The sequence below is a fragment of the Macrotis lagotis genome, chromosome 8, assembly GCF_037893015.1.
Source record: "Macrotis lagotis isolate mMagLag1 chromosome 8, bilby.v1.9.chrom.fasta, whole genome shotgun sequence".
Lineage (NCBI taxonomy): Eukaryota > Metazoa > Chordata > Mammalia > Peramelemorphia > Peramelidae > Macrotis > Macrotis lagotis.
Window position 1 is genome coordinate 193304848 of NC_133665.1, and position 23799 is coordinate 193328646.

General features: G+C 51.5%; 1 protein-coding gene across 1 annotated transcript; it reads left to right on the top strand.

Moving 5' to 3' along the window:
- The first annotated feature begins 656 nt into the window (after window positions 1-656).
- MATCAP2 (microtubule associated tyrosine carboxypeptidase 2) lies at window positions 657-23799 on the top strand. Its single transcript, XM_074199249.1, has 7 exons — window positions 657-737; window positions 9309-10000; window positions 12805-12948; window positions 14117-14249; window positions 14702-15007; window positions 16160-16257; window positions 20333-23799. The coding sequence occupies exons 1-7, from the start codon at window positions 713-715 to the stop codon at window positions 20492-20494; spliced, it is 1560 nt and encodes a 519-aa protein (XP_074055350.1). The 5' UTR covers window positions 657-712; the 3' UTR covers window positions 20495-23799.

The window sequence follows — 23799 nt, forward strand, 5'->3', positions numbered from 1 at the left end:
CGGCGGGGGACCCCCTGGCCTCGGCTCCGGGGCTCCGGGGCCGGCTCCGGGCGCCCCTCCCCCAGCCCATTCAGCCGCCCGGCCGGGCCCGCCCCCAGCCGCCGCGGGGGGGGGGGGGGCGGGCGCAGGGACGAGCTCTACGCGGGGATTGGCCGCTCCCGCCGGCCGCACGTGGGCGCGCGGCGCCTGCCGGGACGCGCCGTCCGGCGGCCCGGGGCGGCGGGGCGGGGCTCGGGCGGGGGCGGGGCTCCGGCGCGGTTGCCAGGCAACGCGGAGCGGCGCACGTCACTGCCGCCGGCTGGGACCCGGCCGCCGGCCCTCGGACAGCGCCCCGGAGGCCGCCCCGCCCCGGCCCGGCCCCCCGCCGAGGCCCCCATGCACACGGCGGCGCTGACCGCCGCCCGCGCCCCGCGCCCGCCGCCGCCCGCGCCCCGCGCCCCCCGCGCCCCGCGCCCCCCGCGGCGCCGCCCCCCTGCCCGCCGCGCCCGCCGCCGGAGCGCTGAGGTCCCGCCGAGGCCCCAGGCTGCGGGCGGCCCCCCGAGGCCGGCGCGGCCCGCGCTCCGCCGCCGCCGCCGCCGCCGCCGCCTCGGCCGCCCTGCCCCGCCGGGCCCCCGCCGCCGGCCCCGGGCCGGCCCGCCACGCCGCCGCCCCGGCCGCCGCCGGCCCGCGCCGCGCGCACCCCGCCAAGGGCCGCCGCCGGCCCCGGCCCAGGATGCTGGAGGGGATCCGGGTCACGGGTGAGTCCGCGGGCCGGCCGGGCCGGGGCCCCCCGAGCCCTCCCGCTGTCGGTCCGAGAACGGCCGGGCCCCCAGCGCCCGTCCCGGCGGGCCCCTGCCGACGGGGGGCCAGACACCCATCGAGCCCCGGGGGGGGGGTCCCGAGGGGCGGGGGGCAGCGCCCGGGAGTCAGGCCCACCCCGCACCCTCCGGCCCCCGGGGGCTCGCAGCTGCGGCCGGTGAGGCGGGGCAGTGGAGGGGGCCCGTCCGCGGACGGTCCTGCAGAAGCTGGCCCGGGGGCGCCCGCCGGACACAGCCGCTTGTGCTTGTGAGCTCGGGTTTGGCAGCCCGAGCAGGACCATTTGGCTATTTTCTTTACCAGAAGAGACCTCGTTCTCTTTCTCCCTCAAACCCCCGCCCTCCGTCTCCCGTTGTTTCCCACCTCCTGCCGCCCGGTGGGCGCGCAGCCTGGCCGTCACCTGCATGCCTTGATGTCTCTCACCTGCCCTTAGCCAAGCTGCACCTAAGAAGTGCCCTCTCCACCTTTGTAACGTCTCAGCGACCCTCCCTCCCCTCCCCCTCCATTACCACGGCAGCCGCTGGGGGTCTTCCTGGCCCTCTGGTCCATTGTCCACTCAAGTGGAGAAACGATCCAGTGTGAGCTTCCCAAAGGGCAGTTCTGTGGCCTCCAGTGGCTCCCTGTGGCCTCCCGGCTGTTCCAACAAGAAGGCCCTCCTTTTCTCTGGTGCTCCTCCACACCTGGAAAACTCTCTTTTCTGCTCTAGCAACCTCCCTGGCTTCCTCGGAAGTCCCAGCAAGAGTCCCACCTGCTCTAGGAAGCCTTCTCCTGCCCTTCTTCTCTCCTGTGCCTTCCCTCCATTCATCATCTCCGGTCTGACTCTGTGGCCTCTTTGGGCTTTCTTACTTTCCATTTCCTTCTCCAGCTCATTTTACACATGAGGCAACTGAGGCAAACAGGGTGAAATCACTTATCTGTCACCAAAAACTGCCAATGTGCCATGCTGACGATCAGACCATTGAGTCAGGGTAGCTGTAACCGTGTTGTCACACAGTTGTCACCAAAAAAATCACCATCACGGTGTTGTCATGGATCACTGTAGCACCTCGCTGATAGACGAGGGAAACCACATCCAGAAGGCCAAAAGACTCTCACAGCACCCAGACTTGCCCCCTCCCCCAAAATAGGGCAGGATATTTTAATAATATCTTTAGTTGCAAACTTGGCAATCAACAAACATGAACATTTTCATGTGCAAAGGACAGTTAAAGGGGGTGCTGCCCAAACTTGCCAATCACATGTCAGATTTGCCAGGCTCATTCCTGCTCTGGCCTCCTTGTCTGTCACTCTCTGGGCTTCCTTCTGTTTTAAATTGTTTCATGTATAGTTTCTTCCATTGGGTCTTTTTATTTGTGCCAATCTCACTACCTACCCCCCAAAAAAACAATCCCTCAGAACCAACAACAATAGGCAAGTGAAACAAACGTGTGTATTGAATTGTGTCAAAAGAGGCCAGACTTTAGACAGAATTATGGAGGCCTCTATGGAGGAGTGGCTTTGGTTCCAAAGATCCATTTTATTTGCTTCACTTCAGGCCTCTTTTGATTTGGAATAATCCTTTATCTCCAAACCTCATTCTTGATCTCAAGCCCATTCTCTCAACTGGCTCTCAATGGAAACTGAGTTTGTTGCTAGGCTGACCCAGGTGCCCCTGCCTAGGAGACCTCTTCCCAAAGCCCGCTGGTTCCTGCACAGGTGGCGCTTTCATTTTTCTGTCCTCATGGGTTAGTTCTGGTGTCCTTGTACTCCAGTCTCCCAGATTAGCTCCTTCTCCCTTGCCTGCTTCCAACACGAGTGGCTGTCTTTACCTCCTATTTCTCCCTTTCCATTGAGGTGCCTCTTCAGTACTGGTACATTTGGCATTGTTTTACCTGCTACTGCCACCCACCACCCTCCCCAGCCTTCCCGATGAACCTTTGGACTCACGGCTTTATTTCTTCACAAAATTTCTGTGCCCTTGCTCTTCATTCTCTCCATTTATAGCAGTGGTGTTCCTATTGATGAAATGGTGCAGTTTGTGTTTCTTACCTATGGGATAATTTTAGATGCATCTTTCCTATCTCTTCCTTACTTTAAGGCTACACCGAGATGAGCCATGAGTCCTGTTCAAAATGAATATTATGATTCTATTAGAAAGTGTCTAAATAGCGTATTATATGGTTGAAAAACAAGATCATTGTTGTTGTTCAGTTGCCTCTAGTTCTCCCTGATCCCATTTGAGGCTTCCTTGGCAGAGATACTGTAGGGGGTTGCCATTTCCTTCTCCCGATCATTTTACAGATGAGGAAACTGAGGCAAACAGGGTCAAGTGATTTGCCCAGGGCCATGTAGCTAACCTGAGGTCAGATTCACAAAGATGAGTCTTTCTGACTCTAACTGGCACTCTCTCCATCATGCCACCTTGCTCCCCTGAAGAAAAAAAAATTGCTGCCATTGCTGATTTGAGTTTGAAGTGAAAAAAAAATCTTGTAGAATGAAGGCTTTTGTTTAGCTTGTAATGTTCTGGGATTTTCTTTCAAACAACCTCATTCTTTTTGGTCCAAACCAGTTCCTAAGCCCTCAGGTTTCACAAGCGCTTATTGTCTAATTCATTCAGATCACTGGTGTTCTGGATCCCTTTCAGCTGGGGATGGCAGGGTGATGGAAACTTAATTCTCATCTGTGAAATCCTCTTCTAAGAGATTGGTCATAAGAGCTCCTTCTGTCCTTTGAGTGGTCAGCTTTCGTGAATAGTCTGATGTTACACAGAGGATCATTGACAGAGCTGGGAAGAGAACCCAGGAATCCAGACAGTCCTTTTCCAGTGCTCCAGATGCATTGTTAAAAAAAAATTATCCCTTGAAATGCCACAAGTCTAGTTGCAGTTGGCCTAAGGACTGGATTTGAGGCAGCACAAGTATACTCTCCCAAGGTCTTTTGTGGGCACAAACAGTGAAATAAGTTTCTGATGTGGTTACAAGTCTTTCACTAACTTGTGTTCCTGAATTGAGCAGGATATGAAAAGCCCTGTTCTGTAGGGGGTTCTTGAACCGGAAGGATGCTTTTCAGGAAAGAAATGGGAAGAAAGAGCTTTATGTCCTAGGGGTTTTTGCAGTGAGGAGGAAATCGATGAATCAAGCTTTTTGGAAAAGTGAAGAAAGTCTCCTCTGCTTCGTTTACATGCATTTTCAAAAGTTAGTTTTTGCCTTCTATCTGGTCATCGTTTTAAGTCACCTAATCAATGTCTTTAAGCTCACTAATGCTTTCCATATAGGTGGATGAGAGAGAGGAGTGTGTGTGTGTGTGTGTGTGTGTGTATCTCATTTGTACATACATGTTTAAGAAATTCTTGTTGGCTGATTGGTTGATAATTCTTGGTGCTGGCAGCTCTCTTTCTGAATTCAGTTCAGTTCATGGTCCTTGGAAGAAAAGCCTCTGAGTTGTCCACAAGCCTCATCCTTTTATGCTTCTGCATCTTCGGACTCGCATGTCGTCCTTTGGGGGCCTTTGGGCCAAAGTCGCCTAGGACTGAAGGAAAATGATAATTATCCCAGAGGATTTTCTTCTGGTGTTTCACAGGATGGGCTTCTCGTCATCCATGGCCAGGACTGGTCCTGGGCTGTTCTGCCTTTGTGGACTTTTGTTTGTCACTGAGAAGACGTTGAGGAGACCATGTGTATCACAGAGTGAGGAGGGCTGCAGCACCAGCAGTGGGCTGCCTTGTTTGTCCAGGTTTTCTGTCTAGTGTTGTGGGAGAGAGTCATCTGTACTGGATCTGACTTCTCTGGCATCCTCCTGTGTGTCCCCAGGTCTGTGGAGACCCTTTGTGGGAGGACTCCTGCCGTCCTGGCTGAGATCTGCACTTTTGTGGTTAAAAACTCCAAGCATGTGCTTTCTTGTATCTTCGCCTGGCAGACGTGGCCTGTTGTGCCTTTCCTGGCTTGGGCAAGGCCCTCCTAGGATCCAGGGCTGCAGCAGAACCTCATTTTAGTTCTTGGCTTCTGACCCCTCCTCTGCTGCCTCCTGCCCCAGGGACTGGACAAGTCCAGTCTTGATCCTCAGCTTCCCCACCTCCCAAATAAGGAGGCTTGGTGGTCCTAAAGCTGATGCCCGGGCAGGGCCTGCTGAAGCCTCAGAGCTTCTTTCTCTGTAGACTCACGGTATCATCTGGGGAGGTCATACCTCAACCAAAAGGCAAATTTAAAGTGTCCTGCTTACCAAGAGTGGCAAAGGAGAGCACCAGGTGAAATCCTCCAGACCCTTGCATCCATGCGGTTTTCTCCAGTGTTCCCGCCACAGCTGCGTCAAGGCAAAGGAGCATCCTTAGCATTTCTCCAACACATGAGCTGACAAAGGACCGTTTGAGGCAAAGAAAAGCCCTTTGAAGTGAATGCTATTGCCTAGGAGCACAAAGTAGGAAATGGAAAGATGACAAGGGAATCTCTCCTTTTCTTTGCCTCAATGCCCACTTCCTCAGACTGATTCTACCTGTCATTTGGGTGGCCTAGAATTTGGGGTCTTCTAGGATTCTGGTGTTCTGGATTTTGTAGCCACCAAGTCTCCTGGGAAGAAGAGCAGAGTCAGAAAGGATAGCAGAGATGATTCAAAGATCTTGCCCATGACCCTAATATGAGCCAACCAGTTCTTAATCCAACTGTTCTGGCAGTCCAGAGAAAGATCTAGTTATGGGTCTCATTTCCTCTTCTCCATCCCCCACTCAGACATCTCCCCGCAAGGTGACCCTTCTTCTCTTTAAGGATGGCCTCTGCTTATGCTCTCCCTCTGATCCTTTCCCCTCCCAGCCTTTCCCACAGATCAGCCCTCCTATAAACCTGCCCCCTCTCTAATCTGTCGATGGTCTCCCTCCCTGTTGCCTATAAGCAGGCTCTTGTCTTCTCTAGTCTTCAGAGTTAAGTGATTTTCTTATACCTCTCCTCCTTTTGTGGTTAAACTCCTTAAAAAGAAAATCCCCCCCCCCCTTTCTGCCTTACCCTCCCTGCTAGCTTCTGACTCTGGACCTCATCACTGAAGTTAAACAGAATCTCATGATGGTCAAATCCAGGAGCCTTTTCTCCATCCTCATCCTTCTTGGCCTCTGAATCTTTTTTAAAAAACCAAGGTTGAAAATTGCCTTTACACATAGTTGAAAAAAATAAAATACTGTTTTTTTAAAAGTCACTTAAAAATGAATGGTGCAGGGTCATTCCATCAACTGGCCTCTGAGTCTGCCCGTTTTCTATCTGAAGGTTGACAGCATTTTATATCATGCCATGGTTCTCCTGCTTCTCTTCACTTTGTATTTGTTCATAGAGGTCTAAAACCAACCCCATCCCCATTTCTACAACATCGTGGTAATGACTTGTTCAGTCATTCCCCAGTGGATGTATCCCCCTCAGCTTCCATTTCTTTGCCACCACAAAAAGAGCTGCTTATAAATATTTTCTTTGATCTTTTTGGGATACAGACCTAGGAGAGCTATTGTGGGGTCAAAGGGTATATGTGGTTTTATAACCCTTAGCACAATTCCAGATTGTTCAGAATGGTTGGACCAGTTCAGAACCTCCCTGAAAAAAAACACTAGGATCCCAGTTTTCCAACATCCCATCAGGACACTCAGCTTTTTCACCACTTTCCTTCCCCTAAACCTTCGGTGGCTCTCCAATATCGACAGGGCTTGTTTTGGTCAAACCTGATGGCTGACTTAGCTCTGACGTAGCCAGGTCATGCTCCTCCCCTGGCTTGGTGAGTGCTGTTCCCTTCCCCTGGGGTGCCTTAGACTTGATACCTCACCTCTCCCAACCCTTCCTCTTCTTCCGGACACAAAGAAAGACCTCCCTCAGCTTCTGGGAAGTCACTGCTCACTGCCATCCTCCCTATTCCTCCACAATACCTACTTTGTGCCATTCATTTGGACCCTTGGTCTGTTACTGCCTTATATTACAGGGGATGGATGGGCTGATGATAATGGACAGAAGAGAGAAGCCAGAGCTGCTTGGTTTTCTCTGTCAAGGAGAATGACCTTCGTACTGGAAACAATGGAACAAAAGCGAGCTGATATCTGAGACAGTAAGAGAGCCCATGGCTGCACTTGGCAAGTTCAGGTCGCCAGACCTAGATGAGATCTCCTGAGCCACCGACAGTGATATTCGAAAGATCCTGGGACCCCGGGAGAGCCCCCCACCCCCATCCCAAGCTTGGAGAAGGGCAGATGTTGGTCCAGGTTTGGGAAAAGGGAAGAATTCAGTTAGCCAACTGTAAGCCAGTCTGCTTGACTTCAATTTCTGGGAATCTTCTCATATCAGTCATTGGAAAGATGATTGTTAAATATGTGGATCACAGAACCAACACGGCTACACCAAGAACAGCCCATGCCAGACCTATATTTTTTATCAGAATTTGTATGAGAAGGGAACTTTTGTAAGATATTTACAACTTCTCATGATGCTGGATGCAAAGAGTTGTCATGTAGGGTTTGATGCCACCAGGCAAGAAGTGTCCAGTGGGGAGGCCCAAGGTTCTGCTACTACTAAACATTGTAATCATGGAAAAAGGATCAACATAAGAAGGAATTTGTTCTTGGTAGACTGGTACAGTCCAGTAAGATACAACTCCATAAAGACGTGGGAAATCTTGTCTTAGGGTACCAAAAAAAAATTAAATCAGGGTATCCTTTGGTATAAGGTAAGGTAGACGGGATAGTGCTACTAGTCTCTAAGCCCCAAGGGAGTTGGCAAGGGGAGCTCATTCAGTGAGAGGCCCAGTGTCCAAGAGTCATTTGGTGAGAGCCCTCTGGGCTCTGCCTGCTCAGGTCTCACTTGGAGACTTGGGTCCAGCTCTGAGCCCCAGGGTTTGATAAGCTGGAGAGTATCCAGAAGAGGGCAGCCAGCATGACGAAGGGCTTTCAGGTCATGTCCCAGGAAGATTGTTGGAAGGTACTACGGATGTGAGGCTTGGAAAAGAGCACCCACACAGGGGATAGGATGGCTGCATTCAAGTATTTGAAGGGCTGCTGCTCAGGGAAGGGAGCAGATGGCTCTGTGGGGCCTCAGAGGACCGGTGGACAGGAGCTGCAAAGAGCTGGTAAGCCCTGGCTCAGGACAGAGTGGTAACCATTGCAGGGGGCTAGCTCCAGACCAATGACTTCTCCCTCTTGGGGGGTCTTCAAGTAGAGGCCACTTGTTGGCTGTGTTTGAGTGGGGATCCCTGTGGGACATGGTAGTCTTTGGGTCACTCGTGACTGAGATCTCATGCAGCTCCCCAGATTCTGTGAGCCCCACAGCTGGCACTTTCTCTCTTTCCCCACTGCAAACTGCTGGTTCCTTCCTCTTCCCCACCCCCCACCTTAGCTGCTTGTACCTTCTCTCTCTGTCTCCCCAAGCTGCTGGTACCTCCCTTTCTCTGTCCCCCCATATGCTGGTGCCTTTCTCTCTTTGCCCCCGCCCCCAGCTGCTGGCACATTCTCTCTCTTCCCCCCAGCTGCTAGTGCCTTGTTTCTCCCTGTTCCCAGCTGCTGACCCTCTCATCTACTCTGCCTGAAGGCTGTGTGTCTAGTTCTTTACATGAGAATGTCTCTGTTGCTGCCTCCCCTCAGATGCCCAACTCCTTGACACTGTGCCTCACACATGAGAAGCCCCAGATGAATTCTTGCTGATGACCCACTGAATCATTGCCCTCCCCCCAACTTGAGTTGAAGCTCATTGAGGGAAGGCTCCCATGTGCTGTGCACTTGATCACAGACCACTTAGGAGTGGGATTAATGAGAATACCAGCTTGCCTTTGTGTGACCCTCTATGATTTGCAAAGCAGTTTAATATCAGATGTTCTTTCATTGGATCCTCACAGCAACCCTGGAGGGAGGCGCTGTTTTACAGAGGAGGAAACTGAGGCAGAGGTGAAGTGACTTGTCCAGGGGCACCAGTGAATGGGCACCTGGGACCAGACTCAGAAGCAGGTCTTCCCAGTGCCCCAGCCAGCATTTTTCCATCTTTGCCCAGCACCCCCTCAGGAGCAGTGGAGGTGGTGTGGATCGCAGGCTGCGTCTCCTCAGGAAAGCAAACAGGAGGGAGGCATTCCTGCCGGGGTAGGGGGTGCTCCTGCCGGGGTAGCCGATTCTCAGCGGCATGGTGGTTTTGCCATGCTCCACATTCAGTGACGCAGGTGGCACTGTCGATTAGAATGAATGATCAGAATTGTCTTCTCTGAAATTTCCTTGGGGTTTTTTCAGTTTCTCATCATGCTCTTTCATTGACCTAGCTGTAGTTGAGGAGAATTCGGTCGATCCCTGTGTTGTCTCTTGGGCCATTAGAATGTGCTTAGATATATGAATTTGTGACAGCGCTTTTTCCTGAAATAACCCGGGCCAGCCAGTGTGGTGCTCAAAGAGCTTGAAGTGCTTTCTGTTGGCACCGGGCCTTGTCTTGAGGCGTTGCTCCCCTCGCTCTGTCTTTTGATCTCCACAATCCCTGTGAAATCACAGACATGCACCTTCCCCAGGCTCCTGCCCACGTTATCTCTTGTCCTCTTGTGTTTTGCAGAAAAGCTTCACTGGCCTGAGGAAGAATTTGCCAACAAGACCCTTCTGAGCCCCACAGAGAAACTGATCATTGACTGTGAGAACAACATTTCCCACTTGTCCCCCGGAGTCCTCAAAGACATTTTCACGACTGGAACCAGTAGCTACAATGTCCTGCTCCAGACTAAAGAGGAGAAGAAGAACCAGTCCCCAAAGCCGCTGTCCCCGGCCCACCGTCACCACCGAAAGTCCAGCGGGTCTCCCAACTCCAACTCCCCTCACACCAAAGAGCAGCATCACCACAAGATCAAGGGCCCCCTGCCCCTGAGCAACAGCAGCTGGTGCTACCTCAACAAGCAGCCTTCCATCTTTGTCAACAACCCGCTCTCCAGCAACCTCAAGTTCTCTGGGAACTTTGGTGTCACCGGCTGTGGCCTGAACCCCAAGACCAAGAGCAAGGCCAAACGGCACTGCTTCTCCACACTGGCCAAGCCCAAGCAGCCTGCCACTGTGCCCAAGAATTTTGAGAAGGGAGACGACCCCTCCAAGAAGCTCTGCATCCTGACCGCCATCAAGCCCACCAACTTGGAGAGGGAGAAGACCAAATTCTTCAAGGCAGAATTCGCCTATGACCCTCAGTTTGAATATGCCAACCCGACTGTGCCCACTGTACTGGCCAAGCACGGCCACGCATCCGACCGCTTCCTGAAGCAGGTATGGCACTGCGGCAGCCCCAGGGTGTTGGATCACAGTTAGCATGGTTGTGACTGACTCTCCAGCTTGTTTTGTCAAAAGTGGGCATTAGGATTTCAAAAGGAGGGGACTTCTCCCCCCCCCCCCCCACAGCTTCCCAGGCTTAAGAGAGTCCCACAAGGCATGTTTCCAACCCGGTGGTGTTCAGCCTCCTTCTTCTCAGCAAGTGCGGGTCTCAGGGTCCTGTGGAAGCCCCCCCTCTGGTATCTCCCTAGCCAGGAGGCTGCCAGGAAGGCTGAGTGTTTACCCAGGAGGGCGAGCAGCTGCCAGTTCTCTCTAAACATCCTTCTCATCCCCATAGTAGCTGGCGTGTGAATGGGATCTTAAGATATGTTCCCATTCTCCTCTCACAACAACCCAATCCCCCAGGAACTTCGGGGAGGTTGTAGTTTACTCATGCCCAGTGTTTCCAGACCTCATTTGGGTTTTCTGGGCAGAGATATTGCAGTGGTTGGCCATTGCTTGCTCAGCTCATTTCACAAATGAGGAAACCAAGGCCACAGGGTTGAGTGACTTGCCCAGGGTCATATAGTTAGGAAGTATCTGAGGCTAGATTTAAACTCAGACCTTCCTGAGCCCACTCGTTTCCCCATTTAATGGATGATGAAGCTGAGGCTTAGAGGAGTCCAGGCTTGCCCCGCTAAGAAGTGACAGAGGCAAAGTCTAGCGCTCTGCCCCTCACCGCCTCCTGGAGGAACCAAGACCTTTGTCTTCTTGAAGCTCAATCTATCTTCACGTCCACCACTCAGCTGACCTGAGGCAAAAGGGAGGAGGGTATCCCTTGGGGCATGTTGGCGAGCTGGTCCACAGGCTGAGGGGAGAGGGTTTGTAGTGGGCAGCCTGGCAAGAAGCCTTTATGAACAAGGTGACCTCAACACCATGCTCTCTTTTGTTCAGAAATGTCTCCCCAGAGGTTGTGGGGCCCCAGATGTCGGGAGAAGGTGTCTCTTCCCCTAATCAGCCCCACTGCCCCCCTCCACTTTCTGGGCTGGGGCAGAGGGAGCATCAGAGGGCATCTGCTGCCTGTAGGTGCGCATCACCTCAATAGAGGAGGTGTAGTCTTGAGTTCAAAGAGCTCAAGATGACAAAAATAAAGTGATCGTGAAAAGACCCTATTTCTTAACCTTTTAAAAATGGGTTTTCACTTTCCTTCAGCCCAGCAGGTTATGGCTTTAGGGTATCCAACCTGATGAGCCTCCCCCCACCCTACCCCTTAGAAGGTAAACTGTCTGAGGACAGGCACTGAGCCTCTTTGAATGCAAGACCTTACCAATGATGGTCAGTGTGGAGCTGTATCTGCACTTGGGTCTTCTGACCTACTGGTCAGTGCTACTGGAGTAGTGGCTGGGGTTCACTCTGAGTGGGGACCAGAAGGCCAGGATGGGGATGGGGAGTATCTCTTAAGACTTCCGTCTAATGACCTACTGAGAAGTAGATTAGCAAACTCTAATGGATCCCTGTGGGTGCCCCCTAGGGTAGGACAGAGGGCGACTCTCTGACCTCATCTCATGAGAAGTCTGCCCCTCGTGTCCTGGACATTCAACTTCAAAGATCTTCTATCCAGAGGACTTAGGGCCTTCCTCTAGACCCCAGGATAGCTGCCCCCTCAGCCTTGGTAGAGGCAGGTCAATGGTGGCAATCTCCTGTGGCCTATGATTAGGCTGTCTGAGGCTCACGTGTCCAGGCAGGTCCTTCAGAAGAGAGATTGATGGTGCTCTACTGTCAGAAAAGGCCTTGCTAACCCCACTAGTGTTCTGAGAATGCCACAGGGCCGAGAAGCCAAAATTCCATGGTACTCTCCCTTCTATGCAGAGATGATGGGAGGCGAGCTCTGGCAGGGGACACCAGCTTTCCCCCTCAGACTTCTCAGCTCCTCTGAGCCTGGATTGTATGACTGTCTGTGTCTCATCTCCACCCCCATGCCCAGCACTCTCAGCTTCTTGGGGTATGAATGGCCTGCTCTAAGGTGAATGGCTGTTTTCTTTGTATCTCTTTGACCCTTCAACCTGAACATGGGTGAAGAGATGGAGAAGCTAGGGGCTTCTATCCTTCCCCTGTGGTAGATCCCCGCTGGGGGAACTCTGGGAGGTCTGGTGAACTGCCTGGTTCCAGCAGAGCACCCCAGGATGGCAAGGCCTTTAAAGTCAACCCTTCTCCATTTTACAGGAGGAGAAACTGAGACCTTGTGGGCAGTAGTAGCACAAATGAGTCGTGATAGAGGAGGGGAAAGAATATGAATGTTGGACAATAAGTTCCTTGGTCATCCAGACCTGCCCCAAAAATGAAAGTGAGCATTACATTGAAGATTAGTGAACTATTTTGCTTTTACTTCCTCTAAAAAAAACTAAGGTCATCTTCATCTTCATGTAGGAGTCAGTCAGGAGGCCCCCATTCCATTGCTCCTTCTCCACCAATCCCATAGTGACCTTAGAAGGAGTGCCTCCTCACTAGCTTCTCTAGCTTTAGATTACTTCTACCAAATCAATCTTCTAATATTCTAATCTGCAAAGTATTCGGCTTCTAAGGTGCAAAGTAACCACCCCCCCCCTAGAGGAAAGGTCCTAGTGCATGTCTTAAGGTGACTTCTACCAGTTGAAAGCCAGAGGAATTCAGTGATCCAGTTTTAAATCAATAAACTAGCATCCAAACCAACAAGTATTTGTGGTCATTGCCAAGGAAGGATAACAGTCAGTTACTACACAAAGGCATCGTTCCTAAGTCATTCTTAGATCCGTTTATTTTCACTGTATTTGTGCTTTTTGCAGTCTGTCAATATCATGGAAAGAACATTACAGAGATATGGAAGTTATGAAAATTTTGAACAGTCTACTGGAGGCTGCTTATTGTCTAAGACTCGCATCTGGAGTCACGTAAGGAAGTATATGACCAAGGAAGGTTGCCTTGGGGAGGTAAGTCCCACCACCCATCTCCACCACTTACCCTACCTAATATGGTGGTTTACCAACCATGGCAATTGCTCATAGAGCAGCTTACATATTCAAGACAATTCCAAAGGCCTCGATGAGAGAGAGAACTGACAAATTCTCAGTACAAATTGAAGTATACTTTTTTACTTTTTATTTTTCTAGCTTTTCCTTTGTTGGCAACTTGGCTAAATGATTTCACATGTATAATGGTGATCAGCTCACTTTCTTCTCAATGCACGGGAGAGAAAGTAGAGGGGAGGAGAGAATTTGGAATTCAAAAACAATTTTTACAAGAATGTTTAAAAAATAATAATACAGGAGCAGCTAGGTGGCCCAGTGAATCAGGAGGACCTGAGTTCAGATCCAGCCTCTGACTCTTAAAAATTACCGCTGTGATGATTTGGGGCAAGTCACTTAATTACATTGCCTTGCAAAAAAGCAATAATACATTTGGAGAAAAGAAAAGAGCACAACATGGAAGTCTCACCTTCCTAATCTTCACCAGGTCTTCAAGTTCAATAGTAAAGGAGCCCTCAATTCTCCTTTAAATAAGTCAAGGAGAGTTGGGTGCTGTCTACGTGGGCACAGTATTCTTAACCTGATTTCCCCTCTGCTTTTTTCCCCCAATCCTTTGGCCATTTTGGTAACCGTGTGGGCACAAGTCTGAATTAGGGAATTGAACAGACTTCAGGATTATGAAATGTTTACAGTGAAAACCAGTTATCTTAGAGAAATCCCCACCGATCCTGTTTGTTCTGGTGACTCCATGTTGTAGAGACCCTCAGCTTTGTGTGAAGGGTTTGCTTTAGCTTTGATGGTCAGTAGGGCTGGAGATGCTTTCTGCCATTTTGGAAATCCCCTTAAAACCAAGTATGATGTGGGAAGAGCACAAGAGACGAAGCCAGGGAATGTGCTTCTGCCCTAGCCCACATCTCAAGCTTGTGGTGAGAGGCCGAGGGTCCTGAGCCACCCCAGGGAGTCCGAGGTTCTCATCAGGAAGGGGTCTCACCTCTTCAGCTTTGTGTGCCTTGTTTTCTAGTTTCTTGGATCTTTGAAGTGAGGAAGAAACAGTATTGATCTGGGTGCCCCTTGGGAGGAGGATTTCCATTAAAGGACCCAGCCCACCTTCTGTTTCCTCTTTGTTCACAAGATTGTGGTTCATCTCACTGAAGATCTGCTGTCCCGAGCATCCATGACGGTGGTCAACGGTTGTCCAACCCTGACCATCAATGTCTCCACTGCCCGTGAGCACTGGCTGGAGGGGATGCTGAGGCATGAAATAGGTAAATGCAGCCCTTTCCTTTTGGATCAGGAAGTGGCTTCTTTTTGACAACACCCTTTTGTAGCCGGCTGCCTCTTCCCCAGACTGTCTCACGCATCCTTCTGTTCCCGCAGACTTGAAGGTAGCCTCTTATAAACCCATTTCAGAGGAGTTCAAGGCAGATTCCTGACTAGGCAGTTCCCTTACAACCTATGGGGGAAAATGAGGCAGTCCAAGTTAGATCAGCACCCAGTTCTGTGGGTCTTCCTTTTGGAAATGTACTGGACTTTGTGGCATGTCATCTTGCGCACAATGTGAGCTTTTCTAAGTTGGGTCTATCTGTAACCAAAAGAGACTGGAGACGTGAAGTCAGGACTTGGGTTTTTGAAGCTACATAGCATCTCTTCTGCTTTAATGGGTAAGAGAAAGGGGTTCCTTGGACTTAGATCCCCTTTCTCCTGGGCTTTTTTGTAGGCACGCACTACTTTCGCGGGATTAACAATCTTCAACAGCCTTGGAGCAATTGGACTGGCCGTAAGAAATACGGCCTTCGGCCCAATAACCCCACAGAAGAAGGGTTGGCAAGTATCCACAGCGTCCTCTTCCGCAAAGACCCCCTTCTGTGGCGGGCTGCCCTTCTCTACTACACGGTCTACCAGGCCAGTCAGATGTCCTTCAGCAAGCTCTTCCAGGATGTGGGAAAGTTTGTCAAGGACCCCAACACTCGGTGGGATTACTGTGTACGAGCCAAGAGGGGATGGACAGACACTTCCCAGCCAGGTAAGAATCGCTTTCCTCCCATTTCTTCTATTAAATCCTGTCATGTGTTCAGGGATCTGTGACTGGGGACTCCCCATATTTTGATAATGATATTTCACTGGGATTGGGATTGTCTGGGCGAAGTCCCCAGAATGCACAAGGGCAAGGTTAAAAACCTGGCCTGAAGAATCACTTTGCGTCTGCTGTCTGCCTGAGGAGGGGGTGCAAGTCACCCCACACTGACTTTGGTTGAAGGGGAAGGAGTCTGGAAACTAGAGCTTCCGTAGGTGGCTGTGGAGCCATGGAGAGGGTGGTGGGGATGGCTCGAGCTGCTTCAGCATGGGCTGGGGAATGAGCCAAAGAAGATGGTGGACCCTGGGGCTGATTTTGTGACTTGGCTCCCAAGAGCAGCCAACTACCAACCTCCCTGCCCCAAGACTCCAGGCCATCGCTTATCACAGATAGCATTACTCCTCCCCAATAAACTTCACAAAATCCTGTGTGGGGTTCCAAGCCCCATCCCCCATAGTCCACTCTGCAGCCTTCTCAGACCTTCCAGCCCCCTAGACTCTCTGCTCCCTCTCCCCAGTTCCCTGACTTCCTTCAAGTCCCACATTCTGCAGGGTGACTTTCCTGACCCCCTTCATGCTAGCACCTTCCCCCTGATGGAGCTTGTTTGTCCATGGTGTGAGCTCCTCTGGGTCAGACTTAGCACAGTGTGGGGCCCATAGTGGATGCTTAATAATCACTTACTGACTACCCGACAAAGAAGAAAAGGGGAGCTGTCCCTAATCCTGGAAGAGGAAGGAGCAAGAGTTGGGTAGAAGGGGCTTCCCTGGGGCCTTCCTCTGAACTGGCACATCAGTCTGGGCCAAGGCAGGGTCTTCAGGCCTGGAGAAGGCTGGGTGAGGGTCAGCCACAGAACATGGATGGACAGGACCACTCACACCTGGCCCATGGATGCGCTTACTTAACTAGGCAGACTGCTTTAGTGCAAGGGAGACAAGGTCAAGGTTTGTTTTCTGAAGAAAAGTCCTTTTAAGAAAGGGCCTCTGTCTAGTCCGGGTGAATTTCACCAATGGGAAGATCTGGAGGAAGCAATGCGCATGTCCTAGTGCCACCACCTGTGAGTGCAGCATCTGACAAAGCTGTGTCTTCCTTTGATTCCATCAGGTTGTTTCAATAAGGACCAAGTCTACTTGGATGGCATTCTCCAAATCTTGAGATACAGAGAGTCCATTGACTTCCACTTGCTGACCACCTTGGGCAAGGTAAGGACCCTCAGCTTGGTGGCGCAGGCCCTGTGCTGGTCCAGGGCTATCTTCCTGTCGCTTCAGCCTGCTATATTTCTGTCCAATTGCATTTTTGCACAGTAACACAGGGGGAAAAATGAAAGTCCATGGGATAAACCAAACAGACTTGATAACTGATAAGGTGAAGAAAGAAACAGAAGACAGAAAAGCCCATTTTCCTAAGCAAAAATATCAATAAAATTGATTTTTTTTAAAAAAAAAAAAGAGGCATTTCTCTTGAATTTGATTCACAACTAGGTAATGCCTCCCCACAGGTACTGCTGCAGGGCCCTGGGCCAGGGGGGCCGTGGCAAGAGAGCCCATGGGGAGAACCAGGGCTAGCGACCCTGAGGTGGGCACATTGACTGAGGAGGGGGAGCAGAGCAGAGGACAGGTCCAGCAGTGCCCTGTCCCCTGGCCTTGGCAGCACAGATGGCAGGCAGCGTTGAGGAGATGGGCAGGCTCTGCAGAGAAGGCCAGGACAGAGGAGGCAGGCAGGGGCAGGAAAAGAGGAGTGTGAGGGGGTCTTTTGGGGGAGAAGTGTTTATTAAGCACCCCCTTTATGGGAGGGCCTCTGGTGGTGCCAGCACCAGTCCAGTCAGCCTTGTCATGGGGAGGGGGTTCTGCATCCCAGGATCTGACTGTCTCCACCGGTGGGGTGAGGGGGTAGGAAGCTCAGGCTCACACTCAGTTCTCCAGGGTCTGGGTCCAGGAGCCGGGTCACAGAAGACGCATCTGAGAGCACCACCAAGGCAGTGTTGGAGTTGGCCCTGCGTCCTTGCAGACAAAGGACAGGTCCTTAGGGCCTCTGCTGAGTGATTGTTCTGGTCGCTCTTTGGCCACATCTGGACCAGGAAATATGCAGAGGAAAAGCAGGGCTCACTTGGTTTCCCACACTTCACAGTGGCTGGGACCCCCGGAAGCTCTGGGACCCTGGGCTGGTCTCTCTCAGGCAGCCTCTCTCAGCCTCAGTTTCTTGGAGATGATCAACTTCCCAGCCTGCATCTCTCTAAAGTGCTTCACTGCCTTCACCTTCTAGACACTCCCTGCTGGCTATTATTCTTTGTTGTTCACTAGCATTATCCCCAGCAAGCAGCAAGACCCCCAGAGGGTGCCCAGCCCCCAGCTTGGGTCGAGTCAAGCCAACCCACACTGATCCAGGCCCATGGCTGGAACCTGGACTGAGACAGAGCAGAAGGACAGGCCCCGCTTCCCAGGACAGCTGGCAGAGACCCTTGGATGGATGAGAGGCAGGCAGGATGGCTGGAATGAATACCTGAAGAGGGCCTGGGAAGGGCTTCTTGGAGAAGGTGGGAGCTGCCAAGGGAGGAGGAGAGGCAAGAGGGGCATGAAAGTCGAGCTTGAGGTCAGAGTGGGCCCCTGGAGCTGCCTGGGGCTGGCAGACTCAGAGCAGAGCTTTGGCGCCAGCGGGAGAAGGGAGCCCAGCCCTTGTTGGTAGCCTTGTCGGAAGAGAGAAGCAGGTGACCAAGACAGTTTAGGAAAGGCAGAAATGATGGCTCAGCATTGTTGACCTGTGACAAGGATGGGCTGATGAGGGGGAGCGGAGCTGGGAGGCTGGAGGATCTCAAGGCCCACTGGACCCGGGGACAACGGCGGGGCGGAGATCTTTAGGTGTGGGGCAGGAGTCAGCAGACAGGGAGAGAGGCCTGGACAATGGCATTGGATTGGATGGCCCCACTAGGAAATACTGTAAAGGAGCAAAGGAAAAGGTGTCTGTCGAGCCTGTTGTTGGAGGAGACCACAGCAGGGAGGACTTCTGTCCCAAGATGGATGGAAGGACCCCGGGGGGTTGAGGAGACAGTTGCAGGAGCACCCCTGCTTCATGTTCAGTTCAGATGGGGCTCCGTTGAACTTTGTTCCTGGGCCCTCCAGGAGCAGCTTCCAGGTGACATCAGGGCAACCTTGGGCATGGTGGTGAAGGAGAGTGTGCCTGGTGGGTCCTGACCAGCCTGTCTCTCCTTCACAGGCTCTTGGGACTACAGGAGGTCCAGGAGGTCCAGTTTACTAAGATTTTAGCCACACATTTCATTCTGTTATTGTGGCTGAGCCAATGAACTTGTTGGCGAGATTTGGACCTGGTTAAAAAACCAGCCCCGAATAGTGGCCTCAGGTCAGGCCAGGAGGAGGCTCCTGGGGGTTCCCCAAGAACATGTGCTTGACCCCCTTGGGGTTTCATGTTCTGTATCAAGGACTTGGATAAAGGCTGAGGTGACTGGAGAGCTCCCAGTCACCGGCAGCCAGGATCCAAAAGGATCTTGGCAAGCTAGAAACCAGGGTCCCTTCTCACTGGGGACACCCTCATGTTCCTTAAATCCGCCAGTGCCATGTTTTCAGGATGACTGATCAGGGTCAGGCAAGTTTGTCTGAATGAGGTGGCCCAGAGAGGGCAAAGTCCAGTCGGTTTGGCTAAAGGAGATCCAACCCGGAGCCAGGTGGTGGCTGTGAGAGGGCAGAGAAGAGGACCAAGGTAACCCATGGCATGGAGAAGAACTGCACGGATCCAGCCAGAGATTGAATAGCAACAGTCAGATGGAGAAGGGCCTCGGGTTCATGTGGATGGAGCCTGGACCTCACAGCAGAGAAGATTTGGGGAAAATGGGGCTGTTTTCAAGGCTGTGATGGCCTAGACTCTGGAAGCAGGATCCACCTAGAAGAGAGAACCAGGAACAGTGTGAGAGCTTCAGAGAAAATTCAGGCTTGTTGTTGAGATTAAGACCATCCCAGGCCAGGGAGGCAAGAGGGACCCCCTCACTGGATGCCCTCAGGCTGAGGCAAAGGGCCTCCCCTTGACCTCCTCCAACTGACCTCCGCAGACCTGGGATCAAGGGAGTTTACCTGTTCTCTTGTTTCTGGTTCATCCACTGATCCCCAGAATATTTGATTCTGTTTAAAATTAAACAGCACTCTGCTCCTGAGGCGAGGAGAAAGGGAGAGATAGAGCAGGATCCAGAAAACTGCTCCCTATTTACCTGCAGGGAACCCCCTGCAGCTGGCTCCAGGCTTAGTCACCCCAGCATTTCCTAAGAATCTGTAAGTGTATGGCCAGAGAACTGGACTGGTGCCCCTTTTTCTCCCTAGTTCTTGCCAACACCATGGAACATTCCAGGCAGTGCCATGTAACTACTTTGTGGTGTGACAAAGGGACACCAAACACTTGTTACTATTCTTGAGAATTGACCCTCCTAAATCCATGAGTATCTATTTCCTGTCAGCCCCAGAACTTGGGAGTCTCAAGAAAACAGGAGACACTGAGGCAGCCAAAGACCCACAGAGTCCCCAGAGCCCGGGAAAGCTGGGGACGAGGTCGGCCACCATGCCAACTGCTGAAAATCTCTCTCTTCTGTGGCTGCTGTGGTCAGGACAGACCAATGTCCAGCTCCCTTCCCCCAAAGGGGTCCTTCTTAGGCAAAGAGAAAGGCCCAGAATGTGAACTGGGAAAATCTAAGGCAGTACTTCCCAAGGCCCTAAGAAAGCAGGGCCACGGGGCGCTGGTTGGCTACGGAGGGCCACAGGGCACCAGCCAGCCGCAGAGGCTGGCACCCACTGGGGCCACAGCTGTACCTAATGAGATTTAGCTCTTTCTAAGACAAGTCTTAGGCCTCAGCAGGAAAGAATGCCATACTGGCAGTGGTCTGATGCCAGCCCTGGCTTTGTGGGCTTGGGGAGTTTGAGCATTTCCCTTCCTGTCTCTGTGCCCTCTGGGATCCCAACCGGTCTAGGTCCATAATTCTACAAACAATTTCTAAACAAGGTTATGTTGACCCTTGTCTTTTCTCAGAGACAGATGCCCAGAGAGAAGCAGGAATCAGAAAAGGGGAAGGGAGGAGAGAGAAAGGAAAGAGAGAGTGTGGAAGGGGCCAAGAAGACCAGGGGCTCCTGGCACAAGGGGCAGATGCTTTCCAGTCATGAGGAGCACATCTCCATGGCCTCTGGCTGGAAGGCTTCCCGGGAGGCAAGTGTCCAAGAGACAGGGTCCCCGGGGAGAAGTGACCATGCTCCCCCACAGAACTCACCTCCCCCCTTCCTCCCCCAGGTGTCCTTTGAGGACGTAGAGCGCTTGAAAACACTGGCTGTCACAGAGAACTTGAGGGTCCCACATTTCCTGCAGGACAGCCAGCGGTACATGGAGCAACTCCAGAAGATCATGGATGTGAACGAGCTGACCGACCAGGAGCTCCGGGACCTCATCTACTAGCGGCAACAGCGGCTTCTGGAGAGCCGAGACCTGCCCTGGGCTGGGCCGGGGTCAGGACCTAGGAAAGCAAAGAGCGATTTATTCAGGTTTTTGATGAGAAAGATCTACAGTATTCAACAATGTTTTTTAAGTGCGTTAAAATACAAACCTGAAATAATTTCCCAGAAATGTTTCTTTAAGGGGGAAGACGGGTGAAGAGAAGCTGATGCTTTGGTCCCCTTCTGCGGGGAAGGACCCACAGAGGCTCTGGGGCCCCAGGCCAGGGTTCAAAGGCAAACTCCTCCTATCTCGAGACCTTGGTCATGCCAAGCTCCCCTAGGTCTCACAGTAGCTACTCAAGGGAAAAGGAGTGAGTTCTGCCTCCATCTCGCTGCACTTGTCTCTTCCTTCCCAGCAGGATGAGCCAAGTGAGCTTCTTTTCCCTTAACCCATGCTTCTGCTCTTGACCATCCCTCAGGCTGGGGGAAGGGTGAGGGAGAGGGAGAGGGGCTGCCACAGAGCGAGCCATCAGTGCTGCTTAATTGCATTGAGATCGGAGATGAAGGCAGGAAGTGAGGAGGAACCTTTTATTAAAAGGAACTTATACTTGTTTGGGAAAAACAGGAAAAATATGATTTTCATATGGGGGTCTCAGGGTCATCTTATGCAGCTATGTAATCTGGAGATGGACCAGCAGCAGCAGAGCCATTTGTTGCCCAGCCCTGACCTGACTGTCCGGGAGGACTGCCCGTCGTCTTTATCCATGCATTTGAAGTGATTCCTGGCTGCCTGAAGAAGCGGCCAGGAACAAGTAAGGCCTGTGGAGGCCACTCTTGGTGCAGTGGTTCCTCTGCTACAGTTTGATGGAGTATTCCTCATAGAGAAGTGTGTCTTGATTCCCCAACCCAATACTCCAGCCACTCCCAAGAGAGAGGTCACCCCACTCTTTTCAAAGTCCCCTTACCCTTGTTGCAGAATCAGCAAACAGACATGAATTGGTTGCCATGATGGCTGGGCCTTAGGAAGAGAAAGCCCATCTTCTGTCAAGATAGTTTCTGGGACCCTTGGCCCTGGCTCTGTCCTGTCAGAGACAGACACACGTACGCCGTCCCTAGGATCAGCCCCTTTAGACACCAAAACCTTCATTTTCTCAGCCCATACATTCACCCTGGGCCAGCCCAGTGGTGTGACTGATGCCCACATACCTGCCTCATTTGCTCTTCTTTCTCCCCAATGTAGCATGCTTTGCTACCAAAATCAAATGAGCTCCATCTTATTCTGCCATTGTGCATATTCAGAAAAAAAACTGAAGTGTAATAGCCCTGCAGAATATTTGGGGGAAAGAGTTTAGATTTCAACAAATTATTTGGAAGTCACTCATGCCTTGGCCCTTTTAGAAAACTGGAGACATGTATGGGCTTGGCTTGGTCTTCGGAAGCAGGTGGAGGACTGCACCCGCAGAATCGACATCAAAGGCTTGGTATCCCCAGAGCGACATCTGTCTGTCCTTGGTCCCGTGCCATAAAGGACTCAGCTTTGGGAAGATAGCCAACACAGTGGAAGACAAGCTTCTGAAAGAGCTTACCCAGCTCTGGCTTTGGCCTGGACCCAAGGAAGACAAGATGGGAGAAATGTGGATAAAGAGTTTATTTGGAGAAAATACCAGGGTCGTGGTGGCCATGAGTTCACCCTGTGTCAGAAGGTTCCTGCACTTTTTGTCTCCCTTGAGAAGTATTGTGTGTATACAGAATATGGGTGGGGGTGATGGTCCCACTGTCTGTCGAGTCATACTGGAATATTATCTTCAGTCTTATCATGAGCTCTTAGAAATGTCACTGATCAGAGGAACTGGAGAACATGCCCAGGAAGCCAGCTGAGACCGCAAAGATGTCCAGATCAGGTCCTACAAAGATCACTTGGAGAGCACTGGCTCAGGCAATGTGATAAGGACTTGGAAAAGGTCTTGGATTATTGTAAGAAAACAGTTGTAGCAGAGCTCCCCAAAGTGGGAGGGGGGACTCCTCTCTGACCACACTGAGGACCCGGGCAGGGTGAGGAAGGCTAGTGAAGTCAAGGAAGACGTCATGACATCGATGGCAGCCAAGGTGTCAATCTGTGCATGTGGGTGGCCAGCCCCTTTGGATCAGGAGACTGGAATGCCCATATTCATGTTTGTAGTTCCTCCACACAGGTAAGTGGACATACCCGAATGGATTCCCAAGATATTAAGGTGAGAGGTGAGCAGGCTTCCCAGACAAGAGTCAACTCTTCAGCCAGCACCTTGTCTTCTCAGATGATCCAATGGCTTCATATGCTCCCAAGTTTCCTCAGATCCCATTTAAAACTAAAATGAGATACTTCCCACTTTAAAGAACAGACTGAAATGTGGACAGAAATGTGGATGCTGACGATCTAGGATCACTGGAAACACTTGTGTGTTTAGCATTCCCAAGCAATAACATTGCCAATCTCAGTCCTACAGAGTAAAGAAGAAAAATCACAGCAGCCTTAATTTTCTAGCTCCAAGAGTAAATGGAATGAAGCCTTTTAGAAGCAGTTTTAGATGGGCATTTTCTTCTTCTGCCTTAATGGTTTTAAAAGTAACATCCAGAGTCATCATGAAGAGAAGCTGACTTTGGGCCCCCCCCCCACTAGATGGAACCATGTTCACAAATAGTTGCATGTGCCAGCAGATGTTTTCACATCAGGGAGGCCACCTTGCTGTCTTTGGAGGTCCTTTTACTTGGGTGAACCTCAGAACAGGCCGTGGTCTCCTTGTTCCGACTCGCTGTACGCTCTCCATTTGTGTTCCCAAAGCGGCCTTCCATGTCTTGTCCCTTCAAGTGGCGTTCCATATCTGAGAGAAATCCAGAATTCCAGCCGCTGTATGGACAAGATCTAAAGAGCAGGCTCTTTCAAGGATGAGGTTGGGTGTGCTGGACGGTTCTGGCCAACGTTGACCCTCTGCCCCCTTTGGTTTTATCATCTTTCCTATGGCACATGCCGGTGTTTCCTTAAGTCTCCTTGTCAAAGGATTGTGCTTTTAGGCTCACTACCAGAATGTGAAATGCAGGCATAGTTAGCTGCCTGGCTGGACCCCTGACCAGAGCCTAAGTAGAATTTACAAAGAAACACCATGCGGCAGGGGAAGTCTCAATAAGCTTTGATTTAGTACCTGTTGTGAGTCCACTCAAACACAATTGTCATTTCCATCTATATTTTTGTTAAAATGTTTAAAATATGTGATGTCTGTTTTATAAACTGTTGAAATTTTAAATAGTGATCAGCTGTTACTAGAAGTAACTTTGGTGTTCTGAAATAAAGTT